Below are 24353 nucleotides of genomic sequence, written 5' to 3'. Positions count from 1 at the left end.
AATCAAAGCTACTGTACATATAATGTGATTTGACATAATTTTATCTGTGGCCAATGACCTTGAGCCTTCTTGGCTGGGCACTTCTATTGTAACTCTATGGCAGCATCCAAAGGGCAAACATTTTTGAGGTCTACCCTTAGACTTGGCGGTGAAGTAGTGTCCCCATGAGTGAGAGAACACTGAGCCAATCACGGCGCAACGCTCCGTATTTTCTGCTGGCTTGCCCCACCACCACCACAGAAAGCACTGAGCTTGCCTGAAACACCTGCATTTGAGCTGCCTTACTCAAGAAAACAAAAAAGAGACAAAGTTTGTATGCAGCTTTAATAACTAAATTCTGTATATATTTTTTACATTATTGCAAACTGTTATGTGACACGTATTAATGCTAAAATAACATGCAAAACAGGCAAGCCCCCCCCCCCCCCCCAAAAGATTTGGGGCTCCACTGCTCCCTTCTCATATAAACTTAGGATTCATGAGATGCGCAGTAAGAGCTTTTGTGCACAAGCCCCTTCAGTGTCATAAATGTAAAATATTTGGTAATGTGTCAAGTGTGCAGGATGGAAGAAATGCTGCAATTGTGGTGGTGAACATGCACTTGAATTCTTGGAGTGCCCTATGAAGGGTGAAGGAGAATGAGGTGGCATGGGTAAGGAGCGTCCAAAGTGTCTCTTATCTGGAGGCGGTGAGAAAATGTAAAGGAGCGTGTGGTGGGGAAGAAGCACAACCAGCGAAGGTTTCTCATCAACCGAGGGATAGTGAAATGTTACATGTTAAAAAGGTGGACTTTGTATTATTTATTGCAATAGTTATAAACTGTACAGCACAAGTGGAGAAGAAGTCTAAGAAAATTGGAGTCATTGTGCATGCTGCTGAAGTTTTTTGGGGTCTTCTTGATTTCACAGCCAATGCAGTGCAATAAATCCTGTTTGTGAATGTACACAGGCCCCTGAGCCTGTGTAGGGATGCATTTTGGAGTGGACTGTGATTGAAGAAGTATGGTGTTTTTATTTTTATATTTTACGTGTTTTATTTAGTGTGATGACGTTTTCCACCTTTCCCGGAATGTTTTTTGTTGTTCTTATTCAATACCCCGTACAGCTGGTGGCGGTAATGAACCATTAACATTGGATGCCAACCGCAAGTGAAACCCATCGAAGAAGAAGAAGAAGATCGAGTGGAGAGGGAGCGACGGAGACCAGTTGATAGACATCAGGGCACCGCTATGGCTTTGCGGCACGGGTTGGACTCGCAGATTGTAATAGTTGGCTGTGGAATATCTGGTATTGGAGCAGCTTTGAAGTTAACCAAACATGGTTTCCGCAATGTGAGGATCCTGGAAGCGACGGGGCGGAGTGGAGGAAGGATAAAGACAGGCAAAATGGGTGAGTGTAGAGGGAACATGAAGAGAGAAAGGGGTGCGTTCGATCGGATCACTTAATTTTGCCAAGTCGATTCTCACCGCTTTTCAAAGGGTTGCATTTATGGTGATAAAATCGTCCGATTTACGCTTACATCTCGACTGCAGGAACTTTACAAAAATCATGTGATCAAAGGTCATGAAGTTATGTCTTCACTTCACCAACTGCATCTTGCAGCTATCAAGGGGATAGGTGAAAAACGTGAAGTTGCTCGATCCCAGTCTAGGAAGGAGCTGTTTTTTTGATGTTGTTGCTTATGACAGAAACATTCTTATGATGACCATAACATGTGTTGGCACCTTGAATTTTCTCATAAAAAGAATACTTCAACACGGTCTACTCGGGCAAATGTGGCAGACGGCTGAATTTGAACTCTCGTACACCTCGTGATGAAGACAGCCAATCTTCTATCTACTGTTTCTAGTCGTAAACACAGCCTGTTGTGAAAACGCAAGTTGCTGTCTGATGAAGAGGAATAGCTATAGATAAATATCTGTTTTCGAGTGCACTTGAAATATGCAGCATGCAATACGATTTGTTTTGATCCTGTGAAGAGGTAACATCGTTGACCATTTAGCCAATTTATTGAAAGCTAGGCAATATTACAGTTTGACTAGCCTAGCCAGCTACTATAAAAGTCAATTTGTGTTTAATTATCCTCACTCTGCCAGTGAAGTAAAATGTTTTGGCATGATTGTCTTATTTCAAGGAACTAGCTGCAAGCTTAACGAAACATTCAATAATATACTTTGCATAGAATCCCAAATAAAAGCAAAAAGGTGGAAAGGTGTGTGTAATCATGTATGCTAGAATGGAGGTTAACAGGCTGACTACACCGCTCGCGTCGCAAAATACATTTCGAAATCTCGCCAACGAGCATCTGCGATACTCCTTTCTATTTCTGACGCAGTTCGTGCTGCAAGTCCTGCATCTCCCATCTCCTCATTGGTTTATAGAAGCAGATCCCCATGTGCCATCTCCTCATTGGTTATACCCACGTCGGTGATTGAAAGACAAACTGTTGTGCCGGTTGTCGTGGTAATACTATGAAAGTGTAGATGCCAATCAACATAAGTTCAAAGATGAAAAAGCCTGGATGGAGGAGAGATGACTAGAAACGATTCGGTTGGCCATTTTGTGTGGATTAATTGTCGAGGTAGAGGACCTTGTGCATTTCAGGTAAAATAACAACTCAATGTTTATATCCCAGGACAAATTAGTTAGCAACAGCAAGCTAGCTAAATAGGACAAATTAGCTAGCAAGTGAAAGCTAGCTAGCTAAATTGCCGTAAATGTTTAATGCTTTTTGACCTGTTCCCAAATTAATGTAATTGTTTCAGAGTTTGTTTTGATATTTTAACCTGCGTGTCGTGATCTCGTTTGGTGTGGGAGGACAAAATAATGCACGATGGTGCACGCTGCACAGCCGGTTTGGGTTCCGTGTTGGACACCACTGCAATATGCATATTTGCCAAAACATACTTAAGCAATAAGGCCCAAGGGGGTGTGGTATATGGCCAATATACCACTGCTAGAGGCTGTTCTTAGGCACGACGCAATGCGTTGCCAAAATACCCTGAGGAGCCTTATTGCTATAATAATCTTGTTACCATCGTAATTCGAGCAGAAAAAATACATATTTTGTCATACCTGTGGTATAGGTCTGATATATCATGGCTAACCTAATTGACAGAGTGAAAAGAAGGAAGCTTGTACAGACTAAAAATATTCCAAAATATGCCATCTGTTTGCAACAAGGCACTAAAGTAAAACTGCAAAAAATGTGGCGAAGAAATTAACTTTGTCTTGAATACAAAGCCTTATGTTTGTGGCAAATACAACACATCACTGAGTACTACTCTTCATATTTTCAACCATGGTGATGGCTGCATCATGTTATGGGTATGCTTGTCATCGGCAAGGACTAGTGCGTTTTTTACGATAATAAAACACGGAATATAGCTAAATCTTAGAGGGGAAAATCTGGTTCAGTCTGCTTTCCAACAGACACTGGGAGACATTCACCTTTCAGCAGGACAAATAACCTAAAACCCAAGGCCGAATATGCACTGCAGTTGCTTACCAAGAATGTTCCTGAGTGACTTAGTTACAGTTTTACTTAAATCTGCTTGGATATCTATGGCAAAACTTAAAATGGCTGTCTAGAAATGATCAACAAACAACTTGACAGAGCTTGAAGAATTTTATTTAAAAAATTATACGATCCATGTGTGCAAAGCACTTTTTCTTAGTCTTAACCATCGATTAAGCTTAGTCTTAATCGCTGCTAAAGGTTATTCTAACGTGTATTGACTCGGGTGTGCATTCTTATATAGATAAGATTTCTGTATTTAATTTGTCTAAAAATATGTTTTCACTTTTTGGGTATTATGTGAAGATGGTTGAAAAAAAATATATTTAATCCATTGAGTTCAGGCTGTAACACAACAAAATGTGGAATAAATCAAGGGTACGAATTCTTTCTGAAGGCACTGTGGCATACCTTGCGATACAATCTGTGTAATAAGATAACCACTTTGATTTCTAAACCAGATTAGTTCTCAAATAGCAGCTGACCAATTCCATGGTGGGCATGCATAGAGTTTGATGCATTGGAACATAAGGTATGGAGAATGATAAATACTAAATGTTAAGTGAATATGAGTATATTTAGGTTGTTTAAATTATTAACTTTCCCACTAACCTTATAAAAGGTGACTGTGCCTAAATCTTACCAATCCATTTGTTATTCTACAAACTATGACTGAGTGTGAGACATGGTTTTCATGATGTATGTTTCATGCATATACATTCGAAAACAAAGAACACCATGACAGTGTTTCACCATTTATTGAGTACGGAGACAAATAGCAAATCTAATTATAGGTTAAACTACCAATCAATGTATATCAAGTGCTGTGGAGGGCACAATCTTAACATGTTGCAGTCCAGAAAGGAGAACTTTACCATCTATGCCAAAAGCCTGGGCCTCTGTTGACTGTAGAACTGTCATAAATGCATACTTCAGTGTTCCCCCTTCTCTCTAGGAGAATTTGTGTGCCTAGGCCCCATAGGGATGTCGAACGCAGTGGCAGTTGGTGGGAGGGGCTATAGGAGGCGGCCTAATTGTAATGGCTGGAATTGAATTAATAGAACAGAGTCAAACGTGGTTTCCGTAAGTTTAATGAGTTTGATATCATTGCATTCCAGGGCTTCAAGTGGTCTGACATTGTGAGACCAGTTGGACGTACTGCCAAATTTTCTAAAACAACGTTGGAGGCGGCTTATGGTAGAGAAATTAACATTCAATTCTCTGGCAACAGCTCTGGTGGACATTCCTGCAGTCTGGCCATCTACTCTGATTTCAGGGCACTCTCATCTGATTGTGCCAGAGTGTAGAATAACTGATGAATTTAGAAATGGGCAACACCCATTGAATATGACCGGTGTCAATAAACATTGTCAAAAAAGCATGTGATACAGTAGGCTGTAGCTTTATCAATATACGGTAATATATCAAACCATGATGCGTCTTTAACTGCAGTCTATCATAAAACCATAGCACTTATTTTTATTGCTGTGTAATTGTGTAACCTACTCATATGCTGTGTGTTGCTAAACTTGTTTGAATGTATTACACTCTCCCTTCCCACTCTCTCCTCTAGGTAATAACATCATAGAGATTGGTGCTAACTGGATCCATGGTCCGTCGGAGGCTAACCCAGTGTTCTGTCTGTCCAGACAGTACAGCCTGCTGGACCCAGAGAGCCTGACTCCGGAGAACCAGGACCTGGCTATAGGAGGTCACCCACCATGGGTACCAAACTGGTTCTCCAGCTCTGGTAAAAAGTTGGGCCAGACAGAGACTGATTTTAATGGATGAAAATGTAATATTATGTCACCCAGTCAGTTTTTTTTTTTCTTTTTTTTTGTCCGTCAGAAGTTAAAATGAGTTGAACTAACATGAGTTGCGTATGTACAAGCGACAGACCAAACTGTGGATGCGCTCTCCGTTCCCTTTTTTTTTTTTTTTTTTTTTTTTGTCGGTCAATGTATGAACCCCATAGAAAAAACATTGGCTCATACAAAGTCTTAGCTAGTCAGTAGTTCGTTAGCATTGTGTTATGTTTCTACCAGGTCATAAGCTGACTCCAGAGCTGATGGGTCCTGCTGTAGAGCTATTTGCTGAGGTGTTGGAGGAGGGAGGCGAGTTCAGCGAACAGGGAGGAGAACCGTATAGCAGTGTCGGAGAGTTCATAAGGACAGAGGTACGTCACACATGCGCCCACACACATACACACACCGTATACCTATATCTCTTGTCTGCCTGTTAAATGTGCGTGTGTGTGTGTGTAGGTGCGTCAGCGTGCAGCAGAGCGGTGGCAAGGTGACAGTCTGTCCTGTCAGTCTGTCCGTCTGTCTTTGATCAGTACTCTGTTGAAGGTGGAGTGTTGTGTGAATGGAACACACACTCTGGACACGCTGGGCCTGGGAGCCTTTGGACTGTACAAGACCTTGCCTGGATTGGACTGCACCTTCCCCCGGTCAGTTTGTGTGGGGTCGCAGGGGATGGGGAATGCAGGGGTGCGGCTGGGTTAAATGGAATAGTAACTGAAATCTGCACAATGACTGTACTCCTATAACCTCTCACAATGTAGCCTAATATAATATTAGTAGGCTACAATATTAACATTTGGTGTATCGTTTTACGGCAAGCAACAATTTTGTCTCTGGAACAGGAGTGGAGAGAAATTATGTATTTATTTCAGCATCTTAAGAGACTGCGAATGGACCGTTAAGTACTTTGCAAACGTGCCATCTTTTTCGGAGAAATAAAGCTGACAGTAGGCTATTTTAACCACATAAAATATGCATCCAAGACCAACTGAAATATTATTATCTGAATCTTGATGGATTGTTTTCACAGCTTTTCATAAAACCGGTCAAACTGTTGTCATTTGGAAGTTTTACAGAAAATCTTTCCGGGTTATTGCAGTTTCTCCCCGGTCTCTAAACGTTAAAGAAGAACTTTACAGATGTCAGCTACATTATTGATACATTTATTCTATTGATGTTATGACTTTATTCTGGTGAGCAAGGCTTTATTAAGTATTCTAGGGCAACAAGTAATGCCCGAAGAGAAGCTGTGTGTATCTAATTCTAAACAAGTTGAGTAACAAATAGCCTACCAAATGTCGTAAATTCTAAGCATAAAATATCTAAATTAGGCTGTCAAAAAATCCTTCTGCTGTGTGTGTGTGTGTGTGTGTGTGTGTGTGTGTGTGTGTGTGTGTGTGTGTGTGTGTGTGTGTAGACATTGATTGCACCTTTCTCAGTTTACCGCTGTGTGAGTGACTTGACTAGACTGCTGTTCTGTCTCTTTCAGAGGTTATGAAGGGTTAATCGACAACTTGATGAAAGAGCTTCCTGCTGGGATAGTCTCCTACCATCGACCAGTCAGTTGTGTCCACTGGCAGAGGGTGGTGAGGAAAGGAGGGAGAGAGTACCCTGTTGTGTTGGAGTGTGAAGATGGAGAGAGAATCCCAGCGGACCACGTCATCCTCACTGTCCCTCTCGGTAGGTCTCACACACACACACACACAGATGTCAAATGACTACTGTTAAAATGTTCTCTTATATTACATTTTATGACCTCTCTTCTAAGTTTCTAAACATTAACCTTTTATAACCAGTAACAAACATTGTGACCGTACCTTCTCAAAGAACTGGAAGTCTGAGTTTTCTGTGCTGACAGGCTACCTAAAATAGGCACCATGCCATGTCTCTCTTCTCCTCTCATTTACTATTTTTTTTTTAGAACAACCTCCAAAGCTACAATGGACAAAAATATAAATGCAGCAATTTCAAAGATTTTACTGAGTTACAGTTCATATAAGGAAATCAGTCCAGATTTGCATCTGTTGGTCACAAATAACATTTTTTTTTAAAGTAGGGGCGTGGGTCAGAAAACCAGGCTGTTGATTGTGGGATGTCGTCCGATTGCTCTTCAATGATTGTGCCAAGTTGCTGGATATTGGCGGGAACACGCTGTCGTACACACCGATCCAGAACATCCCGAACATGCTCAATGGGTGACATGTCTGGTGAATATGCAGGCTATGGAAGAACTGGGACATTTTCAGTTTCCAGGAATTGTGTACAGATCCTAGCGACATGGGGCCGTACATGAGCATGAGGTAATGGAGGCGGAAGAATGGCACGACAATGGGCCTCGGGATCTCGTCATGGTATCTCTGCGCATTCAAATTGCCATCGCTAAAATGCAATTGTGTTCGTTGTCCATAGCTTATGCCTGCCCATACCATAATCTCACCGCCACCATTGGGCACACTGTTCACAATGTTGACATCAGCAAGCCGGTACAGTTCATCGGTGAAGAGCACACCTCTCCAGCATGCCAGTGTCCATCGAAGGTGAGCAGTTGCCCACTGAAGTCGGATACGACTCTGAACTGCAGTCAGGTCAAGACCCTGGTGAGGACGACGAACACGCAGATGAGCTTTCCTGAGATGGTTTCTGACAGTTTGTATGGACATTTTTTGGTTCCGCAAGCCCCCCGTTTCATCAGCTGTCGGGGGTGACTGGTCTCGGACGATCCCGTAGGTGAAGAAGCTGGATGTGGAGGTCCTGGGCTAGCATGGTTACACGTGGTCTGTGGTTGTGAGGCCGGTTGGACATACTAGCAAGTTCTCTAAAATGACATTGGAGGCTGCTTATGGTAGAAAAATGAACATTTAAATTATCTGTCAACAGCTCTGGTGGACATTCCTGCAGTCAGCATGCCAACTACACGCTCCCTCAGAACTTGAGACATCTGTGGTATTGTGTTTGACAACTTCACATTTTAGTGGCCTTTTATTGTCCGCAGCACAGGGTGCACCTGTGTAATGATCGTTCTGTTTAATCAGCTTCCTGATATGCCACACCTGTCAGATGGATACTAACAGGGATGTAAACAAATTTGTGCACAAAATCTGAGAGAAATTTGCATAATGTGCATATGGAACATTTCTGGGATCTTTTATTTCAGCTCATGAAACATGGGACCAATACTTTTTACATGAAGTGTTTACATTTTTGTTCAGTGTACCTAATAATATCTACTATTATTCTATCAGGTTATCTGAAGAAGCATCATGGTACCCTCCTCTCCCCTCCTCTACCCCTCCACAAGCTGCACTCTGTTCAGAGGATGGGCTTTGGAACCAACAACAAGATCTTTGTGGAGTTTGACCAACCCTGGTGGGACGACGACTGTGAGGTCATATACCTGGTCTGGGAAGACGAGGTATGAAACACAAAGCATGCGGTGAAAAGAGTATTGGGCCCAAAACGGATCCTTGAGGAACACAATATATATCTATCATTGCAAACACACAGACAGTAACAGTAGTTTTTTTTACTGTTGCCTTCTAGTCAGACTTGGTGGACCAGGTATCAGATGTGGAGAGACTCTGGATCAAGAAACTGTTTGGTTTCACTGTCCTCAAACCCACTGAGCGGTAACTAAGACGTACACACAAACTAAAAATCTCAAACTCAATGTCTTGAACTCCCCACGCCTCTTGCCTCTCACCCTCTTTCCCCCTCTCTACCCCTGTCTCTCCAGGTATGGCCATGTTTTGTGTGGCTGGATCGCTGGTCATGAGTCTGAGTTCATGGAGACTCTGCCAGAACAGGACGTCACACACTCCGTAACACACCTTATACGCAGGTTCACAGGTAAACCTTCTAACATCTAACCCCTCCATCACATGCCTCATACGCAGGTTATGTACTTTCATGTCTGTAATCTACACGTCAGTCAGTAGTGTGTTAATCTTTTGTTCCCTTTTTGTTCGTAGAGGCGAACTTGCTACTACTAGGTATTCCTGCTTCCCCACGGTGGAGTTGCTTGGGTAGCTCTATTGTTTAGTATAGTGTTAAGTCGCTTGGATATTCTGAACGGACCTTGCTTTGGTCAATAAGGCCATCTAGCCTGGCTTGGACTGAAAAGACCAAGCTAGCAGCCTTGACTTCCTGTGAATGAAGCTTTCCCCCAGCTTAATGGCAACCCCATTCCTATTTCCAATTCCTGGAGTTGGAGGATTTCGAAGAATTGGGTCTTGCGTGCACCTCCGATGAGGAAGCAGCCCCTTTAAACTTGGCTAGGCTAACCACCGGAGCGAGGGGCCTTAACACAGGTCTGAGCGACCAATGCGCGACCAATGCGCCCCTCCCCCTTGGTGTCTCATTGCTGGGATTCATTGATGATTCCTGCCTGTAGCTCACTAGTCCCTTTGAGGTGTCTAGTGGTACAGGTTATGGGCTCTGTAGGCGATTGGTTGTTGGTAACGGAGTCGAGGGAACAAGCAGGGTTGGATCCCGAAAGGAGCGGTCTTTCTCGAGCTCAACACTTTTCATTCCTGGGAATTCTATTTTTTTATGAATCGCCCCTGGGTCATTCCACCTCAAAGCACAAGAAAAAGGGGTTATGACACCCACCCCATCTCAGATTGTTCAGAAATCGTTTATTATGTTGAAAACGGATAAAATTCGCATTCCTGCAACATTACTTTGTTGAAATAGAATTTTGATCTCTGGGAAATTAAGCTAATTGATTGCACCCAAATTGGCATTTTTAAATTTATAGGATTCATATATTTTAGTAAAGTACCTAATATCCGATTTGGACCAAACTTATTTGGACATAAAAAAAAATTTAAAAGCCACCCATGGACACGCCACGCCAGTCCCACCCCAACAACGAGTATATAGTATCAGTGCTCCATGTCTGACAATTAGTATGGAGCTGCGGCTCGGAGTATTGATTCTTCATCCTTGGATATGAAGTGTGAAAATGCTAATATAGGTTCCATTGACTTGCACTGGATCTGTGCCAGAAACGCTAAAAAAAAGTTAGCATTTTAAACATTGGCCAGGTAAACAAAACCAAAGCGTGGGTTTCTGTCATACCTTGACCATAGACTGCTTACAGGGTAAGGAAACGAATATGTAATTTGGGTGAACTATTCCTTTAACATTGAGGGGAGGGGTGATTCTTACATTTTAAAATAAAAAAAATCACCTAAAAGCATGAACAGAACCATCTAGTCGTCAGAACCTGATAATATCAGGATGTACAGTGCATTCGGAAAGACCCTTTCACTTTTCCCACATTTCGTTACTTATTCTAAAATTGATTAAATCATGTATTTTTTCTCATCACCCTATACACACAATACCCCATAATGACAAAGAAAAAACTTGTTTTTAGAAATGTTTGCAAATGTATTTAAAATTAAAAACATATCTTATTTACATAAGTATTCAGAGCCTTTACTCAGTACTTTGTTGAAGCACTTTTGGCAGCGATTACAGCCTCGAGTCTTCTTGGGTATGATGCTACAAGCATGGCATACCTGTATTTGGTGAGTTTCTCCCATTGTAATCTGCAGATCCTCTCGAGCTCTGTCAGGTTGGATGGGGAGCGTTGCTGCACCGTTATTTTCCGGTCTCTTCAGAGATGTTTGATGGGGTTAAAGTCTGTGCTCTGGCTGGGCCACTCAAGGACATTGAGATTTGTCACGAAGCCACTCCCGCGTTGTCTTGGCTGTGTGCTTCGCCCCAGTCTGCGCTCTGAAGCAGGTTTTCTTCGTTCATCTTTCCCTCGATCCTGACTACTGAAAAACATCCCCACAGCAGGATGCTGCCACTACCATGCACTGTAGGGATGGTGCCAGGTTTCGTCCAGACGTGACACATGGTGTTCAGGCCAGATAATCTTATTTCTCATGGTCTGAGAGTCCTTTAGGTGACTTTTGGCAAACCAAGCAGGCTGTCATGTGCATTTTACTGAGGAGTGGCTTCCGTCTGGCCACTCTACCATAAAGGCCTGATTGGCAGAGTGCTGCAGAGATGGTTGCCCTTCTGGAAGTTTCTGCCATCTCCACAGAGGAACTCTGGAGCTCTGTCAGAGTGCTCAGTTTGGCCGGGCTGCCAGCCCTAGGAAGACTCTTGGTGGTTCCAAACTTCTTCCATTTAAGGATGATGGAGGCCACTGTGTTCTTGGGGACCATCCTCTCTCGGAGCTCTACGGACAAATCATTCGACCTCATGGCTTGTGTTCTTGCTCTGACATGCACTGTTAACTCTGGGACCTTATATAGACAGGTATGTGCCTTTCCAAGTCATGTCCAATCAATTGAATGTACCACGGGTGGACTCCAAGCTGTAGAAACATCTCAAGGATGATCAATGGAAACAGGATGCACCTGAGCTCAATTTCAAGTTTCATAGCAAAGGGTCTGAATACTATTTAATATATATATTTTTTTAATCTAAAAACCTGTTTTCATTTTGTCATTATGTGGTATTGTGTGTAGAATGAGGAACATTTTGTAATTTAATCAATTTTAGAATCAGGCTGTAACGTAACAAAATGTGGAAAAGTGAAGGGGTCTGAACTTTCGTAAGCACTGTAGGATGGGACAAAATCTTTAATTTGTCATGACTCTCCTGATAGGATCCAAAGATCAGGTTACAATGGATCAGTGTCTACTGAGCCCTCTCACCCGCAGAGGGGAGGAGGAATTGGTGTGGAGGTTTTATGACACCTCACGTCGATCGTAAATTGTAGGCAGCAGACAACTCCATTTGGTCTCTTGTATTGGTGAATGGAATACCTTTGTTCCAGAAGGTTTTACCGCTCAAAAACTCTTAACGTCCAACAGTGAACACTGGGACAATATTTCAACATCTGAATGTGGGGAATGATGAGAGACGGAATATGGGAAATGAATGTCTATTTTGTGATGTCATAAAAATGGTATAAAAGTGATATAACAAATATTGTAACTTGAAGAGCTTTCACACTGTGTATATCAGGTATACATCCTTTACGCTGTGTAGGAAATAACAAGGATGAAGATAATATTTTTGTAAAGATAGGAATGTGAATTTAGTTTTCTAACAAGATCATTGTTTTTGATCTTTTGCCCTGTAACTAGCCACGCCCGAGGGAGCTCAGAGAGCGTGTCAGTATGATGGAAATAACCCTTTTTACCCAAGTGTATAAAAGACTGAGTTAATAATTAACATTTCAGACTAGAAGGACCACAAGCTGCAGCTTGGTCTCCATTGGTCACTACCCTGAAAATCAACATGAGTTGAAGAAGACAAAGTACCCTCTAACAATCAATGTTATGTTGAGTAGCTGTTCTGTGTCTAAGAAAGTGAATTTAAGTAGGACCATCTGGTTATTCTCTTCAAATCATCATCTACTACACAGCTCTCATCACAACTCTTCGGATCATCGACACTGCTCATTAGCTGTCCTTAGAAGACCACTCTTCCAGAACGAGTGAAAGTAAACACAGACAACTAAGGAGAAGGACACAAGATGCGGCAGGGTAGCCTAGTGGTTAGAGCGTTGGACTTGTAACTGAAAGGTTTCATGTTCAAATCCCAGAGCTGACAATCTGTCGTTCTGCCCCTGAACAGGCAGTTAACCCACTGTTCCTAGGCCGTCATTGAAAATAAGAATTTGTTAAGTTAAATAAAGGTTTAAAAAAAATAAAAAAATGTCACAGAGACTTACACTTACACTCTTCACAACTGTCTTGGTGTGTTTGGACCATGATAGTTTGATGTGGACACAAGGAACTTGAAACTCTTGACCCACTCCACTACAGCCCTGTCGATGTTAATGGTGGTCTGTTCGGCCTGCCTTTTCCTGTAGTCCATGATCAGCTCCTTTGTCTTGCTCACATTGAGGGAGAGGTTGTTGTTCTGGCACCCCAATGCCAGGTCTCTGGCCTCCTCCCTATAGGCTGTCACATCATTGTCTGTGATCAGGCCTACCACTGTTGTGTCGTCAGCAAACTTAGTGATGGTGTTGGAGTCGTGTTTGCCATGCAGTCATGGATGAACGGGGAGTACAGGAGGGGTCTAAGTACACACCCCTGAGGGGCCCCAATGTTTAGGATCAGCGTGGCAGATGTTTTGTTGCCTACCCTTACCACCTGGGGGCGGCCCGTCAGGAAGTCCAGGATCCAATTGCAGAGGGAGGTGATTAGTCCCAGGGTCCTTAGCTTAGTGATGAGCTTTGTGGGCACTGTGGTGTTGAACCCTGAGCTGTAGTCAATGAGCAGCATTCTCACATTGGTGTGAAAGGGCAGTGTGGAGTGCGATTGAGATTGCGTCATCGGGCGTCCCGGGTGGTGCAGTGGTTAAGGGCGCTGTACTGCAGCGCCAGCTGTGCCATCAGAGTCCCTGGGTTCACGCCCAGGCTCTGTCGTAACCGGCCGCGACCGGGATGTCCGTGGGGCGACGCACAATTGACCTAGCGTCGTCCTGGTTAGGGAGGGCTTGGTCGGTAGGGGTGTCATTGTCTCATCGCGCACCAGCGACTCCTGTGGCGGCCCGGCCGCAGTGCGCGCTAACCAAGGTGGCCAGGTACTCCGACACATTGGTGTGGCTGGCTTCCGGGTTGGATGCGCGCTGTGTTAAAAAGCAGTGCGGCTTGGTTGGGTTGTGTATCGGAGGACGCATGACTTTTAACCTTCGTCTCTCCCGAGCCCGTACGGGAGTTGTAGCGATGAGACAAGATAGTAGCTACTACAACAATTGGATACCACAAAATTGGGGAGAAAAAGGGGTCAAATTAAACAACAAAAAAAAGAGATTGCGTCATCTCAGCAATATTCTTGGGGTGTCTGGCGTGAACTGCTCTCTTGAGATCATGCCACAGCATCTCAATCAGGTTGATGTCAGGATTCTGACTGGGCCACTCCAGAAGGCATATTTTCTTCTGTTGAAGCCATTCTGTTAATTGATTTACGTCTGTTTTGGGTCGTTGTCCTGTTGCATCACCCAACTTCTGTTGAGCTTCAATTGGTGGACAAATAGCCTAACATTCTCCTGCAAAATGTCTTGATAAACTTGGGAATTCATTTTTCCGTCGATGATAGCAAGCTGTCCAGGCCCTGAGGCAGCAAAGCAGCCCCAAACCGATGATGCTCCCTCCACCATACTTTACAGATGGGATGAGGTTTTGATGTTGGTGTGCTGTGCCTGTTTGATCTCCACACAGTGTTGTGTTCCAAACAACTCAACTTTAGTTTCATCTGTCCACAGAATATTTTGCCAGTAGCACTGTGGAACATCCAGGTGCTCTTCTGCAAACTTCAGACGTGTAGTAAGGTCTTCTTCCATGGTGTCCTCACATGAACACCATTTAGTGTTTTACGTATCGTAGACTCGTCAACAGATATGTTCTCATGTTCCAGAGATTTCTGGAAGTCTTTGGCTGACACTAGGACTCTTCTTAACCTCATTGAGCGTTCTGCTCTGTGCTCTTGCAGTCATCTTTGCAGGACGTCCACTCCCAGGGAGAGTAGCAACAGTGCTGAACTTTGTCCATTTAGTGGACTGATGAACATCAAGGCTTTTAGAGATACTTTTGTAACCCTTTCCAGTTTTATGCAAGTCAACAGTTCTTAATCTTAGGTCTCCTGAGATCTATTTTGTTTGAGGCATGGTTCACATCAGGCAATTCTTCTTGTGACTAGCAAACTCAAATTTTGTGAGTGTTTTTTATAGGGCGAGGCATCTCGTCTCATTGATTGGACTCCAGGTTAGCTGACTTCAATTGCATGACTTCAATTAGAAGTCATTAGCGAAGGGGTTCACATACTTTTTCCAACCTACAGTGTGAATGTTTAAATTATGTTTTCAATATAGACAAGAAAAATACAATTTGTGTTATTAGTTTTTAAGCACACTAAGTTTGTCTATTGTTGTGACTTAGATGAAGATCAGATCAAATTTGATGGCAAATTTATGCAGAAATCATGGTAATTCCAAAGGGTTCACATACTTTTTCTTGTCACTATAGCAGCAAGGGTTACCTAGCGGTGTACGTGCCCACTCTACCCAGGGGTCTGGCAGCATCTTGGGCGGTGGCAAGTTGGGCATCACCACACTTTTGTGAGGTTTGTCGCTTGGATGTCACTGCTCCAAGTGTAGCACATAGCGTGCTGACAGGAGAGGGTCTAAGGCAGTGTGCAATACCCAGACGACTGCATCTTGCAGGTTGGCGGTCTGGGTGGTCTTCCATGGGCTATTTCACTTGGTATCCATTGGGTCGACTTGGGACAGGATTACATTTCCCCATAGTTGTGTTGTACCTAGAGTACCAACTGAAAGTGAATGTAACGTTATGACTATAACTACTTTTCCTTGGAAGAAAATGAGGTACAACGTCTGTTTGGCCCTGCGCCACCCGGTTCTGGGCGCAGTGAGGTGTGGTACTGACTTGAAGGAATATATCCGAGCCTCAGAGTTATCACCTGTGGAAGACAGGGCTTCCAGCAAGGTGTGGATTTCATTGGCCTCGTCAGGAGTGACTTTAGTTCTTCAATATACGTTGTGACTGTGTTACTCCACATAGTTGGATTGTACCTCCTTTTCCCTCCTTCAGGGAACAGTAGTTATAGTCATAACGTTACGTTTCTGTGTGTTTGTCTGTGTGTGTAGGGAACCCAACCATCACCCCACGGCGTGTTCTGAGGTCTCAGTGGTTCCATGACCCATGGACCTGTGGCTCCTACACCTACACCGCTACTGGAACCTCACTGCAGGATATACACAACCTGGCTGAACCACTACCACAACAAGGGGAACAGGTATACACACATACACAGTTCATATGGTGTATTCTGTCATCTTTTGACCCACTTTCTCTCATATTCTCTCTCTTATATATTCTCTCTCTCTCTCAGCCTCTCCAGGTGTTGTTTGCTGGAGAAGCCACCCATCCTTCCTTCTTCTCCACTGTCCATGGAGCGCTGCTTACTGGCTGGAGGGAAGCTGGTAGACTCATATCTCACTACTCCGCCCCCAGCACATTCCAGCCAACCAGATCAAAGCTATAAGGACAAGAACTCACTCGTTGTAAAAGTGTTATATACTGAACAAAAATATAAATGCAACATGCAACAAGATTTTACTGAGTTACAGTTCGTAGTAGGAAGTCAGTCAATTGAAATAGATAAATTAGCCCCTAATCTATTAATTTCACATGACTGGGCAGGGGCACCGCCACCCACTGAGGAGCCAGGCCCAGCCAATTAGAATGAGCCCCCCCCACACACACACACAAAAGGGCTTTATAACTGACATAAATATTCCTCAGTTACCTTTTATTGTCCCCAGCACAAGGTTCACCTGTGTGATCATCTTCCTGTTTAATCAGCTTCTTTATATGCCACACCTGTCAGGTGGATGGATTATCTTGGCAAAGGAGAAATGCTCACTAACAGGGATGTAACCAAATTTGTGAACAAAATTTGAGAGAAATACGCTTTTTGTGTATTGAAGATTTCTTGAAAAAATGTTTTTTTTTAATTTAGGCTCAAGAAACATAGGACCAACACTTTGCATGTTGCGTTTTATATTTTTGTTCAGTATATCTCTGGGTATAAGTTACCCTTATGTTTAGTTCTAGGATCCGCTTACAAGTCCTAATATTAATCATTAGGGGAGAAGCAAAAACAGAACTTAAAACAGTGTGTAGGGACAACTTGATCTTACACAAAAGGGCTCCATATCTTTGACTGGCCAATGTGGGTTAATGTTCCCAGAACCTATTGCTACTGAACCATTTGTTGAATATTATGATCTTCACCAAATATTTGTTTTAAGAGATTATTCACGATTTGAAATTGTTTTGATTATTACTTAAATCAAATTAATTGCAAGCCACTCAGTCTCATGGTGTCTGATTTTACTGTTAACAATTGGTGTTTAAATCTAATGATTTTAGATTTCATAATGTTCACCATTACTTTCAGTGTTTTGTTATTTTTTTATGTAATGTTTAATATCACGCCTTAAATCTGTCCTCTTAAATATACTGTTCATATCAATAAAAAACATATGTATTGCACAAAAACTTTCATAGGAAATGTTTTGTACTCTCTTTTATACACTGCTCAAAAAAATAAAGGGAACACTAAAATAACGCAATGTAACTCCAAGTCAATCACACTTCTGTGAAATCAAACTGTCCACTTAGGAAGCAACACTGATTGACAATAAATGTCACATGCTGTTGTGCAAATGGAATAGACAACAGGTGGAAATTATAGGCAATTAGCAAGACACCCACAATAAAGGAGTGGTTCTGCAGGTGGTGACCACAGACCACTTCTCAGTTCCTATGCTTCCTGGCTGATGTTTTGGTCACTTTTGAATGCTGGCGGTGCTTTCACTCTAGTGGTAACATGAGACGGAGTCTACAACCCACACAAGTGGCTCAGGTAGTGCAGCTCATCCAGGATGGCACATCAATGCGAGCTGTGGCAAGAAGGTTTGCTGTGTCTGTCAGCGTAGTGTCCAGAGCATGGAGGCACTACCAGGAGACAGGCAACCCAGCAGCAGGACCGCTACCTCCGCCTTTGTGCAAGGAGGAGCAGGAGGAGCACTGCCAGAGCCCTGAAAAATGACCTCCAGCAGGCCATAAATGTGCATGTGTCTGCTCAAACGGTCAGAAACAGACTCCATGAGGGCCTGACCTCCACAGGTGGGGGCGTTTGGCATTTGCCAGAGAACACCAAGATTGGCAAATTCGCCACTGGCGCCTTGTGCTCTTCACAGATGAAAGCAGGTTCACACTGAGCACATGTGACAGACGTGACAGAGTCTGGAGACGCCGTGGAGAACGTTCTGCTGCCTGCAACATCCTCCAGCATGACCGGTTTGGCGGTGTGTCAGTCATGGTGTGGGGTGGCATTTCTTTGGGGGGCCGGACAGGCCTCCATGTGCTCACCAGAGGTAGCCTGACTGCCATTAGGTACCGAGATGAGATCCTCAGACCTCTTGTGAGACAATATGCTGGTGCGGTTGGCCCTGGGTTCCTCCTAATGCAAGACAATGCTAGACCTCATGTGGCTGGAGTGTGTCATCAGTTCCTTCAAGAGGAAGGCATTGATGCTATGGACTGGCCCGCCCGTTCCCCAGATCTGAATCCAATTGAGCACATCTGGGACATCATGTCTCGCTCCATCCACCAAAGCCACGTTGCACCACAGACTGTCCGGGAGTTGGCGGACGCTTTAGTCCAGGTCTGGGAGGAGATCCCTCAGGAGACCATCCACCACCTCATCAGGAGCATGCCCAGGCGTTGTAGGGAGGTCATAGAGGCACGTGGAGGCCACACACACTACTGAGCCTCATTTTGACTTGTTTTAAGGACATTACATCAAAGTTGGATCAGCCTGTAGTGTGGTTTTCCACTTTAATTTTGAGTATGACTCCAAATCCAGACCTCCATGGTTTGATAATTTTGATTTCCATTGATCATTTTTGTGTGATTTTGTTGTCAGCACATTCAACTATGTAAAGAAAAAAGTATTTAATAAGAATATTTCATTCAGATCTAGGATGTGTTATTTTAATGACTTCAACCTAAGTGTATTTAAACTTCCGACTTCAAATGTGTGTGTGTGTATATATCCAGTGCCTTGCGAAAGTATTCGGCCCCCTTGAACTTTGCGACCTTTTGCCACATTTCAGGCTTCAAACATAAAGATATAAAACTCTATTTTGTTGTGAAGAATCAACAACAAGTGGGACACAATCATGAAGTGGAACGACATTTATTGGATATTTAAAACTTTTTTAACAAATCAAAAACTGAAAAATTGGGCGTGCAAAATTATTCAGCCCCCTTAAGTTAATACTTTGTAGCACCACCTTTTGCTGCGATTACAGCTGTAAAAAAAAATACAGTTTTATATCTTTATGTTTGAAGCCTGAAATGTGGCAAAAGGTCGCAAAGTTCAAGGGGGCCGAATACTTTCGCAAGGCACTGTATATATATATATATATATATATATATATATACAGTTGAAGTCAGAAGTTTACATCTACTTAGGTTGGAGTCATTAGAAGTCATTTTTCAACCACTACACACATTTCTTGTTAACAAACTATAGTTTTGGGAAGTCGGTTAGGACATCTACTTTGTGCATGACACAAGTCATTTTTCAAACAATTGTTTACAGACCGATTATTTCTCTTATAATTCACTATCACAATTCCAGGGGGTCAGAAGTTTACATACACTAAATTAACTGTTCCTTTAAACAGCTTGGAAAATTCTGATAGGCTAATTGACATAATTTGAGTCAATTGGAGGTGTACCTGTGGATGTATTTCAAGGCATACCTTCAAACTCGGTGCCTCTTTGCTTGACATCATAGGAAAATCAAAAGAAATCAGCCCAGAAAATTTGTAGACAAGTCTGGTTCGTCCTTGGGAGCAATTTCCAAACGCCTGAAGTTACCACGTTCATCTGTACAAACAATAGTACGCAAGTATAAACACCATGGGAGCACACAATAATGCGGAAAACTGGTGCGAAAAGTGCAAATCAATGACTTGTGTCATGCACAACAAAGGACCTTGTGAAGATGCTGGAGGAAACAGGTACAAAAGATATCAATATCCACAGTAAAACGAGTTCTATATTGACATAACCTGAAAGGTCGCTCAGCAAGGAAGAAGCCACTGCTCCAAAACCGCCATAAAAAAAGCCAGACTACGTTTTTCAACTGCACATGGGGACAAAGATTGTACTTTTTGGAGAAATGTTCTCTGGTTTGATGAAACAAAAATAGAACTGTTTGGCCATAATGACCATCGTTATGTTTGAAGGAAAAAGGGGGATGCTTGCAAGCTGAAGAAGACCATTCCAACCATGAAGCACAGGGGTGGAGGTATCATGTTGTAGGGGTGCTTTTCTGCAGGTGGGACTGGTGCACTTCACAAAATAGATGGCATCATGAGGGAGGAAAATGATGTGCATATATTGAAGCAACATCTCAAGACATCAGTCAGGAAGTTAAAGCTTGGTGGCAAATGGGTCTTCCAAATGGACAATGACCCCAAGCATACTTCCAAAGTTGTGGCAAAATGGCTTAAGGACAATGAAGTCAAGGTATTGGAGTGGCCATCACAAAGCCCTGACCTCAATTCTATAGAAAATTTGTGGGCAGAACTGAAAAAGTGTGTGCGAGCAAAGAGGCCAACAAACCTGGCTCAGTTACCCAACTTTTTGTGAGAAGCTTGTGGAAGGCTACCCGAAACGTTTGATCCAAGTAACTAAATTTAAAGGCAATGCTATCAAATACTAATTGAGTATATGTGAACTTCTGACCCACTGGGAATGTGATGAAAAAAATAAAAGCTGAAATAAATTATTCTCTCTACTATTATTCTGACATTTCACATTCTTAAAATAAAGTGGTGATCCTATCTGTGCTAAAACAGGGAATTTTTACTAGGATTAAATGTCAGGAATTGTGAAAAACTGAGTTTAAATGTATTTGGCTAAGGTGTATGTAAACTTCCGACTTCAACTGTATATATACAGTCAGTACTAGTCAAATGTTTGGACACACCTACTCATTCAATGGTTTTACTATTTTCGACATCGTAGAGTAATAGTGAAAACCAAAGCTATGAAATAACACATGTAGCAACCAAACAAGTGTTAAACAAATCAAAATATTTAATATTTGCGATTCTTCAAAGTAGCCACCCTTTGCCTTGATGACAGCTTGGCATTCTCTCAACCAGCTTCACCTGGAATGCTTTTCCAACAGTTCCCACATATGCTGAGCACTTGTTGGCTGTTTTTCCTCCACTCTGCGGGCCAACTTATCCCAAACCATCTCAATTGGGTTAAGGTCGGGTGATTGTGGAGGCCAGGTCCTCTGATGCAGCACTCCATCACTCTCCTTGGTGAAATAGCTCTTACACAGCCTGGAGGTGTGTTGGGTCATTGTCGTGTTGAAAACAAATGATAGTCCCACTAAGCACAAACCAGATGGGATGGTGTATCGCTGCAGAGTGCTGTGGTAGCCATGCTGATTAAGTGTGCCTTGAATTCTACATAAATCACAGACAGTGTCACCAGCAAAGCACCATCACACCTCCATGCTTCACGGTGGGAACCACACATAAGGAGATCATCCGTTCACCTACTCTCCATTCACTTACACGGCGGTTGGAACTATCGTTTGGCCCTGTCCGGGGGTGTCGTTGGACGGGGCCACAGTGTCTCCCGACCCCTCCTGTCTCAGCCTCCAGTATTTATGCTGCAGTAGTTTATGTGTCGGGGGGCTAGGGTCAGTCTGTTATATCTGGAGTGTTTCTCCTGTCTTATCTGGTTTCCTGTGTGAATTTAAGTATGCTCTCTCTAATTCTCTTTCTCTCTTTCTTTCTTTCTCTCTCTCTCGGAGGACCTGAGCCCTAGGACCATGGCTCAGGACTACCTGTCCTGATGAATCCTTGCTGTCCCCAGTCCACCTGGCCATGCTGCTAATCCAGTTTCAACTGTTCTACCTGCAGCTATGGAACCCTGACCTGTTCACAGGACGTGCCACCTGTCCCAGACCTGCTGTTTTCAACTCTCTAGAGACAGCAGGAGCGGTAGAGATACTCTGAATGAACGGCTATGAAAAGCCAACTGGCATTTACTCCTAACCTGTTGCACCCTCGACATCCACTGTCATTATTATTATTTGACCCTGCAGGTCATATATGAACATTTGAACATCTTGGCCATGTTCTGTTATAATCTCCACCCGGAACAGCCAGAAGAGGACAGGCCACCCCGCATAGCCTGGTTCCTCTCTAGGTTTCTTCCTAGGTTCTGGCCTTTCTATGGAGTTTTTCCTAGCCACTGAGCTTCTACACCTGCATTGCTTGCTGTTTGGGGTTTTAGGCTGGCTTTCTGTACAGCACTTTGAGATATCAGCTGATGTAAGAAGGGCTAAATAAATTTGATTTGATTTGATTTAAGAAACTTTCAAAGTACTGAGTAAAGGGTCTGAGTACTTATGGAAATGTAATATTTCTTTTTTTTCTATTATATCAATTTGCTAAAATTTCAACAAAACTGTTTGTCATTATGGGGTATTGTGTGTAGCTTGATGAATTAACTGTGTGTGTGTGTGTGTGTGTGTGTGTGTGTGTGTGTGTGTGTGTGTGTGTGTGTGTGTGTGTGTGTGTGTGTGTGTGCAAAAGTATGTGGGATTTTCTCATTGAACATTTATTCCAAAATCATGGGCATTAATATGGAGTTGGTCCTAAATACAACGTGTAATGTGTTGGTCCCATGTTTTATAAGCTCAAATAAAAGTATCCTGAAATTTTACACAAAAAGCGTATTTCTCTCAAATTTTGTGCACAAATTGGTTTATATCCTTGTTAGTGAGAAGTTCTCCTTTGCCACGATAATCCTTCCACCTGACTGGTGTGACATATCAATAAGCTAATTAAACAGTATGATCATTACGCAGGTGTACCTTGTACTGGGGACAATAAAAGGCCACTTTAAAATGTGCAGTTTTGTCACAAAACACAATGCCACAGATGTCTCAAGTTTTGAGGGAGTGTGCAATTGGCATGCTGACTGCAGGAATGTCCACCAGAGCTGTTGCCAGAGAAGTTAATGTTAATTTCTCTACCATAAGCCGCCTCCAACATAATTTTAGCAGTACGTCCAACCAGACTTAACCGCAGACCACGTGAATGGCGTCATGTGGGCGAGCAGTTTGCTGATGTCAACGTTGTGAAAAGAGTGTTGGTTGGGTTATGGTATGGGCAGGAAAAAGCTACAGACAACGAACACAATTGCATTTTATCAATGGCAATTTAAATGCACAGGAATATCGTGACAAAATCCTCAGGCCCATTGTGAGGCCCATTTATTTTAAGGCTTCTGTCACCAACAGATGCATATATGTATTCCCAGTCACGTGAAATCCATAGATTAGTACCTAAAAAATGGTAAATTGACTGATTTCCTTATATGAACTGTAACTCAGTAAAATCTTTTAAGTTGTTGCATTTTGCATTTATATTATTGTTCAGTATACATTTTACCAAAACAAATATGATTCTTCATGTTCTGAATCATTCAGTGGGCTCTTTCTCTAACATGTCATTAACATTATATCCCCCCAAAAAATATTTCATAATCTAATGCACATCCCATAATAAGCAGGTGCTGCTTTCTCGCAGCAACCTTTGAGGATTTTAAATGTTGTTGTGGTCGTCTACAAAGGTGTTTCCACTGGTCACAAAAAACAAAATTAAAATGACACGAGCTGAATTAAATGTAAAAGGACATTGAAAATAAAAGGCTTGCGGTATGCTCAGTGCTCCGTTGACATTTCACAGATACGCTTGTTTTTGTGAGAAATCTTTGAACAACAGGAATTTTGCATTCATATGAAAAGTGTATACTAAAATATTAAAATACTACATGTCATGTCTCAAAATCGATAGCTATCATACCTCTATATCGTTTTATGTCCATTGGATTTGAGAAGAAAGATTAATTCGCCAGAGTTCACCGGATGTGCTACCTGTCCCAGGCCTGCTGTTTTCAACTCTCTAGAGACAGCAGGAGTGGTAGAGATACTCTCATTGATCGGCTATGAAAAGCCAACTCCTATTTACTCCTGAGGTACTGACTTGCTGCACCCTCGACAACTACTGTGATTATTATTATTTGACCATGCTGGTCATTTATGAACATTTGAACATCTTGGCCATGTTCTGTTATAATCTCCACCCGGCACAGCCAGAAGAGGACTGGATACCCCTCATAGCCTGGTTCCTCTCTAGCTTTCTTCCTAGGTTTTGGCCTTTCTAGGGAGTTTTTCCTAGCCACTGTGCTTCTACACCTGCATTGCTTGCTGTTTGGGGTTTAGGCTGGGTTTCTGTACAGCACTTTGAGATATCAGCTGATGTACGAAGGGCTATATAAATACATTTTATTTGAATTCAACAGTGAGCCTGTCACTTAGTTCTCGCAGAGCATCCAGCCATGATCCAATGCCCTTTTCCTGA

General features: G+C 42.7%; 1 protein-coding gene across 2 annotated transcripts; it reads left to right on the top strand.

The window, feature by feature from the left end:
- Positions 1-1111: 1111 nt before the first annotated feature.
- On the top strand, positions 1112-17385 carry si:dkey-275b16.2 (peroxisomal N(1)-acetyl-spermine/spermidine oxidase). Of its 2 annotated transcripts, XM_021606278.2 has the most exons (10): positions 1121-1388; positions 5090-5266; positions 5562-5692; positions 5781-5968; positions 6811-7001; positions 8564-8733; positions 8862-8947; positions 9055-9167; positions 15963-16111; positions 16208-17385. In XM_021606278.2, the coding sequence occupies exons 1-10, from the start codon at positions 1229-1231 to the stop codon at positions 16358-16360; spliced, it is 1518 nt and encodes a 505-aa protein (XP_021461953.1). In that variant the 5' UTR covers positions 1121-1228; the 3' UTR covers positions 16361-17385. The 2 variants fall into 2 exon arrangements, with proteins under 2 accessions (XP_036836973.1, XP_021461953.1); XM_036981078.1 differs by lacking the exon at positions 5090-5266 and having other exon boundaries at positions 1112-1388.
- Positions 17386-24353: the final 6968 nt, after the last annotated feature.

The sequence above is a fragment of the Oncorhynchus mykiss genome, chromosome 1, assembly GCF_013265735.2.
Source record: "Oncorhynchus mykiss isolate Arlee chromosome 1, USDA_OmykA_1.1, whole genome shotgun sequence".
Classification (NCBI taxonomy): Eukaryota; Metazoa; Chordata; class Actinopteri; order Salmoniformes; family Salmonidae; genus Oncorhynchus; species Oncorhynchus mykiss.
This window is presented reverse-complemented; position numbering and strand designations above follow the sequence as displayed.

What these genes read in the sequence shown, in the direction of transcription:
- si:dkey-275b16.2 (XM_021606278.2), top strand. Translation starts at nt 1,229, where the DNA reads ATGGCTTTGCGGCACGGGTTGGACTCGCAGATTGTAATAGTTGGCTGT. An exon ending in AAACTGGTTCTCCAGCTCTG is followed by an intron (nt 5,267 to 5,561) that starts GTAAAAAGTTGG and finishes TGTTTCTACCAG; the next exon opens with GTCATAAGCTGACTCCAGAG. An exon ending in TTGGACTGCACCTTCCCCCG is followed by an intron (nt 5,969 to 6,810) that starts GTCAGTTTGTGT and finishes TGTCTCTTTCAG; the next exon opens with AGGTTATGAAGGGTTAATCG.